The following is a 14,600-nucleotide window of genomic DNA, read 5'->3' as shown; positions in this document are numbered from 1 at the left end:
ATTTTACTGTGCGAACAGGCACAATCCAGTTGGAAAGTGCATTTAAAGTGGATTGAAACTCGTGTGCGATCGCAGCCCTTGACTCAGGACAGTTCCTGTAGGAATAAATGTTGTTAGTCTTAAAGTGTCTTTTTTGTTGTGTTGCTGCAGTACTTTAAAGTGTCTTCTGTTTTGTTTTGTTACAGTAGGCTAGCATGGCTATCCCCCTGGAATTATAACAGCAATAGGTTGTGTGGAGGTTTGTATTTTCAGTGCAAGAGGAAAGAGATTGGGTGGGGGAGGAGGGGTCTGAAATCTCTCGTCTCCCTTCTTCATTCATAATCCCAGTGACCTCCTTAATGATATTTATCTTCTGTCTCTGTATTCTGTAAGCAAGTGATGATTGTTGTTGTGTCTTGCATTCTCCCAATAATCCCTCCTTCCTGCTTTGTTTTTATTGATATTTATTTTCTGTATGCGTGTGTGCATTTTAGGGTTTTTTTAAAAAAAATTGTTTTATGATGTGTTTTATACATCTCTGTTTCTAGAGTTAGCGACCTTGGTGGCCCTAATTGGGTTGAAAGATGGAGTATAAATCTTGAAAATAAATAGAATAAAATAAATGAAAGCGAAAGAATGAGTAAACAGAGATGGAAAGGAAGAAGAAACTGACTTTCTTCATTCCCACTGAAGGTAGCCTGGCAATGATGTTCTAAATATCTTGGGTGCGCTGATGCATTGCCCTTGAGACCTGATAACCACATGGCAATAGTATCATGTGATGATCCCCACTAGTTCAAGTGGAAAATCAGAGAGGCTGTAGCAGAACTCATTTGCATATTAGGCCACACACCCCTGACAGCATCATTGTTTCACATGGGACTTTTTTGTAGAAAAGGCCCAGCAGGAACTCATTTGCTTAGTAGGCCACACCCCCTGAGGCCAAGCCAGCCGGAACTGTGTTCCTGTGAGTCCCTGCTCAAAAAAAGCCCTGGTCATAACTGAAACCACAGTTGGCCTGGCTCAGTCTCAGGATGTTATTGGAGAACAGTTTGGTACTAGTTGTGTAGGTGACTTTGAGTTGGCGAGGTCTGATGAAGTGGGCAACTGAATAGCCCACCATATCCAGTCTTGCCCCTCATAGCTAATAGTATCGTGGCTGGTTGACTGGATCCAGCAGGTAATAAAAGCCTCTCTGCAAGAGGGTGTAGTTCCATTTGCTTTGAAATAAGTAGTTATGAGAGCCCGCCTGAAGAGGCATCTGTGATGGACAGGAGGCTGCCCTGCCCCTGAAAGGGAAAACAGCTGAGCCTATGGAAGTGCTGCTCCAGCATCCAATCACCTTTCAGGAGAAGGATGAAAATTGGAGGGAAGCACAGCAGGAGTTGAGATCTGCCTCAGAGGCAGACAGAGATAGCTCAAATCTCACTCAGCGAAAGAACAGATAGAAGGGTAGCTCTGCCTGCCTGGTAGTTTGGCACAGTAATTTAGCTCTAACTGAAAGAGAATAGAGTATCCAGTTGTTAGGCCAGCTCACTGGTAATGAGCAGACCGTGTACCATTTAGCCTGGCTCTTGGGAAAGGGCAGGCTGGTGTGGGTGGAATCCTCTGTGTGTTTGCGAGGATCCAACCTAGCAGCTAGTCAGAAAAAGCCTGTTTGCACTGGTAAGCATTAAAGAAAATTCAAACCACACTCTGAAACCATAAAGTAGCTTAAACCATGCCTCTGTCATCTCCATGTTCTACTTGTACACCACAAAACCTACCTCACGGCAGTGAACCCATTCCTATGCACTTGCTACCTTAAGAACACCCAGCAACTGAGGGGAAGGGATACAGTTTGAACAAACCTGAGTCCCCAAAATCCTAGGAGGCTGTGTGAGTACCCTCAGTTGGTAGGAGAGGCCTGTCACAGTATCCCTGGACCTCGTGCAGGACTCAGGAGGCAGCATAGAAGCAGGTCTTTTTTTGAGCAGGAACAAACAGGAACACAGTTCCGGCTGGCTAGGCATAAGGAGGTGTGACCTAATATGCAAATGAGTTCCTGCTGGGCTTTTTCTACAAGAAAAGCCCTGCATAGAAGTATCCTGTGTAAACAAACAAATAAATAAGATCCATAGTGGATAGAAGTTCTCATTTAGCCATGGAACTCAGTTGGGTCAACCAGTATCTCTCATTCTAGCCCAATGCGTCTTCAGGCCCATGGCTTGGGACCCTGATGTTTTTGCAGCTTTTGGGAGGACCTGCCACTAGTGAATACTGACAATATGACTGCTGCTTCTGTATGCACACATGCTAAGAGGGAGAGCACATGAGGTCACTTAGCTGTGGAGAGGATTCTGCCATGGCTGTTACCCTTGGCTTGTTCCTCAAGATGGCACATCACTGGTACGCAGCTTGCATTTCCTGTCCCCTGTTCTGTTTTTTCTGCTGCCTAGAGTTCTGGCTTTGATGTCAGTGAGGTCATACCTCTGACTCTCCCTTGTTCTGTCATGTGACTTGGATATCACTGGCTTGTAACTCAGCGGCTCTTAGGTTTGAAGAAGTTGACCATTATTGGCATCCATTCAAAACTTGTATGGTGGTCTCCGGTTCAAGTGATCTGGTTGATTGCCAAGCACTCCTTTTACACCCTGGTTGGGCTTATCTCTGGGATTCCTCCTTTATTGAGTTGTGCATGGGATTGCATAGCTTCTAACTGTGCATAATTGGTCATAATGTTGTACTTCCAGGATGTCTTTTCTGTGGCTGGTCAATGGTGGAAAAAATCTTTTCTAGGCAAGGGCAGAGTTCACATCTTTTTGGGAACAGTGTAGAACAGAATCTCCTGGGGGCACATCACTAACTGGCAGGGGCATTCTTCAACGTCCTTTATTCTGTAGAACTCAAACATTTGTACACATTAATTGCATTTCGTGCCCAGTAAAAATAGCTTGACAGTCATAAGGCAGGGAGGATATTCAGAAAGAGATGGGACACAGTGGCAGACTAGGTCAAGGTGAACTGAATATGGGCATGCTCTCCCAAGTAAGCCCGAGGTGGCTAGGCGGTACTGATGTTGTTAGACCTATTGGCAGTGTTCGATACGGTCGACCATCGGTTGCTGACTTGCCGTCTCGCCGACGTGGGGATTCAGGGGCTGGCCTTACAATGGCTTTCCTCTTTCCTTGAAGATCAGGGACAAAGGGTGGCAATTGGGGGTGAACTGTCCCAGAGACACACGCTTGATTGCGGGGTGCCTCAGGGGGCGGTGCTCTCCCCGATGTTGTTCAACATCTATATGCGCACCCTTGCCCAGATTGCCCGAAGGTATGGGTTGGGCTGCCATCAGTATGCTGATGATACCCAGCTCTATCTACTTATGGATGGCCAGCCTGCCTGTGTCCCAGAAAACGTGGACCTGGCGTTGCAAGCCATGGCTAAATGGCTCACACTGAGTGGACTGAAGCTAAACCCAGCCAAGACAGAGGTCCTTTGCCTGGGTCGTCGTGGCCCGGGAAGGGAATTCCCCTTACCAGCCTTTGACGGTGTGCCACTGACAACGGCGCACAAGGTCAGGAGCTTGAGGGTACTATTGGAGCCTTCCTTGACAATGGAGGCTCAAATAGCAGCCACTGCCAAGTCCGCATTCTTTCATCTTAGGTGGGCGAGGCAGTTGGCCCCTTTCCTGGAGCATGACGATCTGGCAACGGTGATCCACGCAACGGTCACCTCGAGGTTGGACTACTGTAATGCCCTCTACATGGGGCTGCCCCTGTGCCGAACTCGGAAGTTACAGCTTGTGCAGAATGCTGCTGCCCGGCTGCTATTAGGGGTTCCTAGATGGGAGCACATCCAGCCGGGGTTCCGGGGACTGCACTGGCTGCCAATAATATACCGAGTTCGGTACAAGGTGCTGGTTATTACCTTTAAAGCCCTATATGGCCTAGGACCTGCCTACCTTAGGGACCGTCTCTCCCCATATGCTGAGATCGAGTTCTCAAAACCTGCTTGCAATCCCCGGGCCAAAGGAGGCCCGACCAGAGACAGGGCCTTTTCAATCACAGCCCCTTGCTGGTGGAACCAGCTACTGGAAGAGGTGAGGGCCCTGCGGGACCTTGGGCAGTTCCGCAGGGCCTATAAGACAGTCCTCTTCTGGTTGGCATACAACTGATCGGTACTTGAAAATTTCGAATAGAAGGTTGTAGTATGGTACTTTGGTAAATGGCTTTGTTTTACTGTTTTACTGTTTTTACTGGTTTATTGTTTAAATGTTGTAAATTGATGTATTTTAAAACTTAATCCTATGTTAGAACTTTTGTGTTGTGAGCCACCCTGAGCCGCTTTGGTGGGAAGGGCGGGATATAAACTAAATAAAATGAAAAAATGAAATTAAATAAATGGAAAGTACCCCATCAAATTGGATGGTTATTTCCAATATATGTTGCATGGCTCTCCTTCCTCCTCTGCTTCCAGATTTACGTACACACTTGGAGAAGGGATGTGGCTACCCCTGAGCAAGAGCTTTGTGATCCCACCTGCTGAACTGGCAATCAACCCCTCAGCAAAGTGCAAGACAGACATGACTGTGATGGAAGATGCTGTGGAAGTCAGGTAGGTGCCTCCCGAGAGCTCTGGTGAACGAGAAGCTGCAGGTGAAAATGAGATTGACTGGGTTTCATGGAGCAAGTTAACCTTCTACCTGCAGGGATTCGGGGGTTGGCCTTATAGTGGCTCTCCTCCTTCCTTGATGGACGGGGACAAAGGGTGGCAATTGGGGGAGAGTTGTCCCAGAGGCACTCACTAGATTGTGGGGTGCCGCAAGGGGCAGTGCTCTCTCCGATGCTATTTAACATCTACAAGCGCCCCTTGCTCAGATTGCCTGGAGGTATGGGCTTGGGTGTCACTAATATGCAGATGACACCCAGCTCTACTAATGGATGGTCGGCCTGACTGTGTCCCAAAAAATCTGGACCTGGCATTGCAAGCCGTGACAGGCTGACTCAGGTTGAGTAGGTTGAAGCTGAATCCAATGAAGACGGAGGTCCTTTGCTTGGGTCGTGGCACTCTAGGCGCACAGGGTCAAAAGCTTGGGGGTTCTACTGGAGCCTTCCTTGTCAATGGAGGCCCAGATAGTAGCCGCTGCCAAATCTGCGTTTTTCCATCTTAGACAGGCGAGGCAGCTGGCCCCCTTCCTGGAGTGTCATGACTTGGCAACGGTCACCTCGAGACTGGATTACTGTAATGCCCTCTAAATGGGGCTGCCTTTGTGCCGAACCCGGAAGCTGCAGCTAGTGCAGAATGCGGCGGCTAGGCTGTTATTAGGACTCCCGAAGTGGGAGCAGATACAGCCGGGGCTGCGCGAGCTGCACTGGCTGCCAGTTGTATACCGGGTTCGCTACAAAGTGCTGGTCATTACCTTTAAAGCCCTATATGGTTGAGGGCCTACCTACCTTAGGGATCATCTCTCCCCATATGTGCCCCAGAGAGTACTGAGATCAGGGGGAAAGAACTGGTTGACAATCCCTGGGCCGAAGGAGGCCAAACTGAAGAGCACGCGAGAACGGGCCTTCTCGATTGTAGCTCCACACTGGTGGAATCAACTACCGGATGAAGTGCGGGCCCTGCGGAGTCTCAACCAATTCCGTAGGGCCTGCAAGACTACTCTTTTTACAATGGCCTTCGCTTAAATGTAGACGTAATGTAGACCTGCTGTAGACATAATCTACTATATCCAGCCACCAAACCCACTGAGGAAAATCTGATATGTAGCACCGCAAATGTTAATTTAAATTGTAAATGATGGTTTTAGTTATGATGGTTTTATTTAATGAATTATGTATTGAATTGTATTGATGTTTTATATTGTGAACTGTAATTTTTACGTGTTGTGAGCTGCCCTGAGCCTGCTTCGGCGGGGAGGGCGGGATATAAATAAATTGTATTATTATTATTAATGAAAACCCTTCCTCCCATCATGCTTTTGATACCTGGAACCAGGACCAGCCCTGCCACTAGGCAAGTTAGGTGATTGCCTAGGGCGCTGGGCTTCTAGGGGCACCAAATTGGGCAACCCCCATATGACTCGGTGACATTATCAGTGCAGGGTGTGTGTGTGTGCCAGAAGTTAACTTTGCCTAGGGAAGCCCTTTTCTCTACCCTTTAGTTATCACCTGGTCTGAAGCAGCCTGATTAGATATAATTGAACTGGATGCATGTTCTTCCCCCGGTACCTTTGCACTCCCCTCTATCAAATGTTATTTATTTGTTTGTTTGGGAAATTTATATGCCACCTCTCCAGAACCATGATAATTTTTATGATGTATTTTGGTTTTTTCCTCGCAATTAACTTTGTAAACTGTCTCAAGCAAGTCCTCTGAAAAGGCAGCACAGAAATTAATCAGGAAATTCCATTTCTCCTCTCTGTCCTGCTTTGACTGCTCTTCCCCTACCCTGTACATTTGGTCTTTCCCACCTCTCACTCACCCACCTGGTTCTTCAGACTGAAAAGACTGCCTTTCCCTAAATAGGGGCGGGCATTATGGCATCTGCCAGTGTTGTCTCCTGGCAACCACTTGCTTCTTCCTCAAAGCAAATAGGCAGTCCTTGATATTCTCAGCCCTGAACTGGTTAGCCCAAGGCAGGTTACCCTGAGCCCATCATATCTCAGAAGCTAAGCAAGGTTGTCGCTGTTTGTATTTGGATGGGGAAACTCCAAGGAATACCAGGGTTGTGATGCAATTTTAGAAAATTTTCTTCTGAAATTCTCTTGTATGTTCTGGTAACCACCATAAATGTGTAGTATGACCTCTGCTGCCTCTTTTTTTTCTGAATCCAGCTTGAGCATCTGGAATTTCTTGTTCCATATATGGTAACAATCTTTGTTGTAAGATTTTGAGCATCATTAATGCAGTGGTTCCTGCAGTCTTTGAGGTCTCCTTTTTTCGGAATTGGAGTGTAGGTTGAGTCTTTCCAGTCTGTGGCGCATTGTTTTGTTTTCCATATTTGTTGGCATGTTCTTGTTAAGATTTTAATGGGCTTCATTTCTGTGGCTTGAAGTAGCTCTAGTGATATCCCATCTACTCCTGGCGATTTGTTACTCCCTGTTGCTTTGAGTGCAGCTTCTCTTTCTAAACTTGCATCACAACCCTGGTATTCCTTGGAGTTCTCCCATCCAAATACAAACAGGGACAACCTTGCTTAGGCAAGCGATAACAAACCACCTCTGAATGTTTCTTGCCTTGAAAATTCTACCAGAGGTTTCCATAAATCAGCTGTGAATTGACATCAAAGCCCGCCCCCCCCCCCCCCCCCGCTGTTCTCCACTTCATTACTTCAGGAAAACCTAGGAGGCATCGCCTTTGTAGCTGAAAGGACCATTCAGAAACAGCAACCTTCATCGTAGGAGAAGGCTTGACTGGCAACCTCCCAAACCTTTGTGACTGGTAGGGCCATCTTCCCTGTGGCCCCCCCCGTTTGTGGCATGCCAGTTCTCCATTTCCCCCCATTCTAAAACTGCCCACAGGCTCAACAAGACTGAGGAATCCTGCCCTTTAAGAACCTCTGTAGCCTCCACCCTTATTATAGGAATCCCTGCTTCTTGTCCCTTCTTCACGCACCAGCTGCTCACAGTTGAACCTTCCCCCAGGTAGCACAACCTGTCTGAAGAAGTGCAAAGGGCACCTTCGTTGTCCGCTATCAGGAAGGGGTGTCTTTCCCACAGAGTGCTCTGATGATGTGCTGGCCAGGATTGGTGCACTCATAATCCGTCTGACGTAGCTTTGAGTTGATTTAGTGACCTTTACTCTTGCTGTGCTGATCCTTCTTAATAGTCGGTGACATATTTATATAGCTCTATGTTTACTGGATGGAATCCAGAAGAGCTGTTCCATGAGGGTAATGGCACTTATGCTATCAGAGCGGTACTTCTGGTAGTGGAGGAGGGGGGAGGGTTTTTTTTTTATTTCCCCCTCTCACTGCAGACCTCCACTTTGCCCTCCCATGTACTTTTTGTGAAGGTCTACTGCTCCTCAAGAATGCAGTTTTATGAAATTCACTGTCAGGGTCAGCCTGACTGATTCTGCTTAGAACAGCTTTCCTGGGCAGGAAGCTGAAATGGTTGGGGAAGAGAGCTGTCTGCTAACTTAAGGTTATGAGCAATAAGTAGCCAGTGAAGCCAAAGGCAGGGAATGTTTGTTAGTTTAAAACACATGTTAGTCACCTTTCTGCCTTATGGATAAAATATCTAAAATGAAATACATACAATGCATAAAAAGCAGAATTTAAAATTACAATTCAGGGCTGCCAGTGAAATAATCAAAAATGAGGTGGCCAGGTGACCTCCCTGGGGAGGATGCTCCATAATCAGGGCTTTTTTGTAGCAGGAACTCCTTTGCATATTAGGCCACACACCCCTGATATAGCCAATCCTCCAAGAGCTTACAGGGCTGTTAGTACAGGGCCTTCTGTAAGCTCCAGGAGGATTAGCTACATCAGGGGTGTGTGGCCTAATATGCAAAGGAGTTCCTGCTACAGAAAAAGCCCTGTCCATAATCATGGGACTGCCACTGAAAAGACCCTCTCATGTACCCAGCAGACAAGCTTCTTTGACTGGTGAGATGGTCAGGAGGGCCTCTCCCTGTGATCTTAATTCCTGTGCAGGGGCATATGGGAGAAGATGGCCCTTCATATGGTCATTGTAGACAGAATGTTGAGTCCAAGAAGCAAAGCAGTGGGGCTAGGGGAAAAGGCATAGTTGTGGCAGGCAAGAGATAAAGGTCCAGTCAGCAAATAGAGCTAGGTCCTTTCACAATGAACCAGTTTCTAGAATTAAGGAGCCAAGATTAAGGAGCCAAGGCAAGGACAGTGCTTTTATAGCTGTAGATCCTGCCAGCCCCATAGTCAGGTTTTTTTTTGGGGGGGGGGAGGTCAAGGGTTGGCACATGCCCCTGGTGTCACCTGGAAGTGGTGTCCAGATGGAGAGAATCCTCACCTTCACTTTTCTTGGCCCTGGAGATGGCTCTGCCCTAGATCTTCTTCGTGGTCTCTGTGCTTCACACTCATGGGATATAGCGCCTGTGTTGATCCCCGAATCGGTACCTAAAAAGCCCGGGATTTTTTTGCACTCAGCACCAGTGGGCACGCGCAGGCGTCCCACTCACCAGGATCCCGCCAGTTCCTTTTTATCCGCCGCGTTGATAGGATCTCCTTTTGACTGCTCCGGTTGGTGCCTGGTAATCCTTTGGATTTTCTTCCCTGTTATTAGCCCGTTTGTTGTTTTCTTAGTTAGTAGTTAAGTGTTGTAGTTAATTGTTTGAAAAAAAAAGACTTTGTTTTGGACTTTCGCCCCTTGGGGCTTTATTTTTCCCCCATCCCCTCAGAAATCTTTCTGTGCGGGTTCCGGTGCCTATGGAAAGGCATTGGGGGTTTTTCAAACGTTGCCTCAAGTGTGGTAGCAAGATTGCACCTCCTGACGGTCAGTCCCTCTGCTTATTGTGTCTGGGCGAGGGACACCGAGTCAATTCGTGCCTGCATTGCTCGAGTTTCTCGAAGCAAACCTGCAAAAACCGGGCGGCAAGACTATTGGCAGCACTTGTAGAATCGGCTCTTCGTCCACCGAAAATGGCAACGGGTCTGTCGGTATCGATGGGGGAAGCTACCCAGGCCCCGACGGCTGCATCAGTCGATCCATCGCCACCGGTGCAAACTAGCGTGCCAACTGAGAGAGGCTGACCCACGAAACGACCCTCTGAAGGGTTAGTGGTGACTCCGGCCAAGAAACGCCGGGACAATTCGGGGACCCGATCGTCCCTCCCGAAGAAGTATAAATCGAAGGAGAAGCAGAACAAGGACAGGCTTTCCCACACTCCTTCTCCTTCTCAGGATGCTTCGTTGGAGTTGATGTTGACTCAAGCTGCTTAACCCTGGAGGATTCTGGCGTTTCCACGTCCACGAAGTCCTTCGGTGTTGAGAAGCAGGGGCTTGCAGCCAATCCATCTGTCGGGATCTGAGCAGGAGATAGACCTGACCCAGTACACCCATTCGTCAAGATCGGGGTTGCGTTGTTGGAGTGACAGTGGTTCGGCATCGGAGGTCGAGGCTTCGGCACCGATTGAACCCTTGGCACCACTTCTGCCGACTATGGGACGGAGAGAGCTTGAGCCGGCTGCTGTGGTTCGACGTTTCCCGCCAACGTGGGATCAACATCAGTGGCCGTGTTCCTATGGGTATCCGTACCCATCGCCATACCAGTGGCACTCCCTGCGTGACTTTCCAGAATGGGATCAGCGGTTGGAAGCCTCGCATTTCTCGAGGGTTTCACATCACTCTACACATCGTGCATCGGCGTTGATCCCTCCCGAGAGATGCAGAGAGCGGTCGGAAGAAGTGCAGGCTCACCCGTTGGTATCGCTTTGGTCACCCGAATGTGCTTCGACCCCGATACTATCTGAGCACTTGGTGAGAAGAGATTCTTAGTCATCAGACTCCGAGGTCAGTACCAATGATTTGGACAAGTCAGCAGAACCTTCCCCAGAGTCCCATATTGCTGAGGACCTTCCCATATCTCCATCGGAAGATCTGAAGTCTTATGGGGACCTAGTGAAGCGGATGGCTCACTCTCTCTCCCTCACAGTGGTTCAACTGCAGCCAGTCATCGATGACACCGTCTTTGACATAATGCAGAGAGACACATCGATGGCTGTGGCCCTTCCAGTGACCAAGGTCATCCTGCAGGCGGTGAAGGAGCCCTGGGCAAAGCCGGCATCTACACCAATCTCTACACGAAGACTGGACCATATGTATCGTGTTCAGGAGGCTGGTGCTGAGTTTTTGTTCTCCCACCCTAAACCCAACTCGGTGGTGGTCTCCTCGTCCTCAAAGGCCCGCAAGACTCATTCTTCTCCACCTGACAAGGAGGGCAAGAAGATAGACAATGCGGGTAGACAGTTTTATTCAGCTGAAGCATTGGGAGTGAAGATCTCAAATTATTCTGCGTGTATGGCTCGCTACCAATATTCGATCTGGGAGCAGCTCACACCACTAATGTCTTCCTTGAGTGAAGAAAAAAGATCTTCATTCAAGAAGCTGTAAAAAGAGGGCTTTGCTGTGGCTAAGCAACAACTGGCTGCAGCAAAGCACATTGTGGATGTATCTGTGGCACACTTTAGATGTCAAACGTGCGTTGCTTTTCTATTTGAATCGTTCTAAGACTTTTCGGCAGGACCAGCATCTTTTTGTTTTGTATGCTGCTCTGCGGCTGGGTTTAAGAATTTCGTCTCAGCAGCTTTCAAGGTGCCTTACTGAGACTATTAAACTGCGCTACTTGCTGGCCAAGAAGCCGTTGCCTCGACCCATTTGTGGACACTCTACTAGAGCGATGGCGACGTCAGTGGTGTTCCTGAAGGGTGTTTCCTTGACGGATGTCTGTAAGGCCGCCACTTGGTCCTCTCCTCATGCTTTCATGAAGCATTACGCTTTGGATGTCCGTGCCCAGCAGAGGACTCATATGGGAGCTGCGGTGCTGCAAGCTGTTTCTTCTGGTTGACCGTCTTCCCACCTCCAGGTATGTCTGGCTTGCTAATCTCCCATGAGTGTAAAGCACAGAGACCACGAAGAAGATAGACAGGTTGCTTACCTGTAACTGTAGATCTTTGAGTGGTCATCTGTGCATTCACACTACTCACGCTCCTTCCCCACTGCTGACGGTCTCCCTATGTTAGGGGCTTCCAGCGGTCAAGAAGGAACTGGCGGGATCCTCGTGCTGGCTCCAGTGAGCATGCGTACTGGGACTCTTGCACATGCACACTGGTGCCGAGCGCGAAAAAATTCTGGGCTTTTTAGGTACTGATTCGGGGATTGACGCAGGCGCTATATCCCATGAGTGTGAATGTATAGATGACCACTCGAAGATCTACAGTTACAGGTAAGCAACCTGTCTTTACTTTTTCAGCCCAATTACCAGGGCTTTTTGTAGCAGGAGCTTCTTTGCATATTAGACCACCTACCCCTCACGTAGCCAATCCTCCTGGAGCTTACAGTAGGCCCTGTACTAAGAGTCCTGTAAGCTCTTGGAGGTAGCCTAATATGCAAAGGCGTTCCAGCTACCAAAAACCCCCTGACAATCACCATTGCTGCCTCTTCTGCTCTAACCTCCTTACTGCCACCACCACCTCTACTGCTTCCTTTCTACTTCTGCTTCCTGCTGCTGTTCAGCAGGAGGGGAGGGAGAGGAGGAGCAGCTCCTTGCCCCAGTGGGTAGTCACCATGTGACTTTGCTGGGTCTTCCTGCTGCTCCCTGATTCCAGCTGCAATCAAGAAGCTTACTGCAGAAGCAGGAAGACCTGGCGAGGCTGCCCCTCTCCCTCCCCTCTTTCTCAGTTACAGCAGGAAGCAGCAGGAAGAGCCAGCAAGGTTGCAGCAGGCAGGAGTAAGGAGTGCACTGGGATGGGTGGATGGGGGTCTGGCATCCTCCTGGGGTGGGGCAAGGCTTGGATCATCTGTGGGGTGCATTGCAACCAAATGTAACCCCATGGCTATAGGCCTGCATCCTGCTCTCTTTGGCTCTGTTTGTCAGTCACCTGTGCCTGCTAGAGAGCCAGTTTGGTGTAGTGGTTAAGTGTGTGGACTCTTACCTGGGAGAACCGGGTTTAACTCCTCACTCCTCCACTTCCACCTGCTGGAATGGCCTTGGGTCAGCCATAGCTTTCCTAGGAATTGTCCTTGAAAGGGCAGCTGCTGTGAGAGCCCTCTCAGCCCCACCCTCCTCACAGAGTGTCTGTTGTGGGGGAGGAAGGTAATGGAGATTGTGAGCTGCTCTGAGATTCGGAGTGGAGGACAGGATATAAATCCAAAATCTTCTTCTTCTAGGCCAGCCTAGGCTGCAGTTCACAGAGTAACCACTTGCAGCCTGATGCTGTGGCATCCTTCAGTTTCAGACTTGCCTGGGACTGTTGGGGGCACACTGTGCCTTGGAGCCTGGAGTCCTGGGTTTTAGACCACTAGTCCCTTGCATTCAGGGGACAGCAGGCAGTGGAGGGGGGCTTTTCTGCTGTACTGTTCATTGGATTTTGGACTCTTCTGATTTCATGGTTCCTTCATGTGGCTCTCATTCGGGGACAGGTAGCCTGCTTCGCTTTGTTTATGGCCTGCTAAATTCAGCCCAGTCTTTTTAAAATGAATTTTGCTTAGGTGGTTATTTGTCTTGAGCTCTGTGGAATGGCCCAGATATCGACGTTTTAAATAAATATATTGGAAGCGTCTCAGGGCAGAGACATGAATCTTTGTTTTATATGTACAGTCTCCGGCAAAGTTGTAATAACAGTTCTGGGTGTGTTTTTTTCCCTCATGGCAGGGAAGAACTGATGACTTCCTCCTCCTTTGACAGCCTGGAGGTTCTTCTGGATTCATTTGGACCTGTTCGGGATTGCACCAAGGACAACGGAGGCTGCAGTAAAAATTTCCGCTGCATTGCAGACAGGAAACTGGATTCTACTGGTTGCATGGTTCGTGTGGGGTTCTTTTCTTCAGATACATGTAGTTGCTACTTGGGAGAGGGAGCATGAGAACCATGCATCTGCATGGGGAGATTTCTGTGACTCTAGTGAGCTGATTTAGGATGCTGTACTTTTAATCTATGGAGCATCCTTGTACAGTTTGTGCTAATTCCTTGAGTATGCATAGTGCAAGTTGGGAAGTCTCAGGCTTAGCCCATGTGATGTTAACACCCAAAGGAAAGGGGAGGGGTTGTGACTCTGTGATAGGACATCTGCTTGGCATGCAGAAGGTCCCAGGTTCAATCCCCGGCCACCCCAGCAAGGGGCTTTCAAGGCAAGTGAGATGCAGAATGGTTTGCCATTGCCTTCCAGACCTTCCCAGTTCCAACCCTGCTTAACTTCCAAGATCTGATAGGATCGACACATACCATGATGCCTTCCTTCCTGCAGTCTTGGTTACTGAATGGGATAACAGTTATTGCCTCTCTTCAAAGAGGTTCAGGTTTGAGGTTTTGTAAACCTCCAAAAGAATGGAGTCCAGAAATTATTATTCATAGCCTCTTTCTCTCTCCCTCCCCATCAAGTCAAGCTGATTTCTGATGACCCCTAGTGGGGCTTGGAGGCAAGGGATGTTTGGAGGTGGCTTGCCATTGCCTGTCTCTGTGTCATGACCCTGGCATTCCTTGGCGGTTTCCCATCCAAATACTAGCCAGGGCCAACACTGATTAGCTTTCAAGATTTGACAAGATCGGGCTTGCTTCCATCTTTGTCCAGATTTAGTGAATGGATTCTATAGTCCTCAACTGGTCAGCCTTAAAGTGGAAGGTAGGGACAGGGCTTTTTTTGTAGCAGGAACTCCTTTGCATATCAGGCCACACACCCCTGATGTAGCCAATCCTCCAAGAGCTTACAGGAGTTAGTACAGGGCCTGCTGCAAAGCTCCAGGAGGATTGGCTACATCAGGGGTGTGTGGCCTACTATGCAAAGGAATTCCTGCTACAAAAAATAGCCCTGGGTAGGGAAAATATCTATCAACTTTTAACCCACCTGCCAAAGAGCTCAGGGTGGTGGAAATGGTCCTTTCTTCATTTTCTCCTCACAACAATCCTATGAAGTTAATTAAGGCTGAGGAAGAATGATTAGCTTGCG

General features: G+C 48.6%; 1 protein-coding gene across 1 annotated transcript in view; it reads left to right on the top strand.

The window, feature by feature from the left end:
* The window catches only part of ASTN1 (astrotactin 1), a 287,830-nt gene that overhangs the window by 212,879 nt on the left and 60,351 nt on the right, over nucleotides 1-14,600 (top strand). Inside the window, 2 exon segments of the mRNA XM_060233049.1 lie at nucleotides 4,435-4,572; nucleotides 13,310-13,460. Coding sequence (XP_060089032.1) covers nucleotides 4,435-4,572; nucleotides 13,310-13,460 — 289 coding nt within the window.

This window comes from Heteronotia binoei, chromosome 2, assembly GCF_032191835.1.
Source record: "Heteronotia binoei isolate CCM8104 ecotype False Entrance Well chromosome 2, APGP_CSIRO_Hbin_v1, whole genome shotgun sequence".
Lineage (NCBI taxonomy): Eukaryota > Metazoa > Chordata > Lepidosauria > Squamata > Gekkonidae > Heteronotia > Heteronotia binoei.
This window is presented reverse-complemented; position numbering and strand designations above follow the sequence as displayed.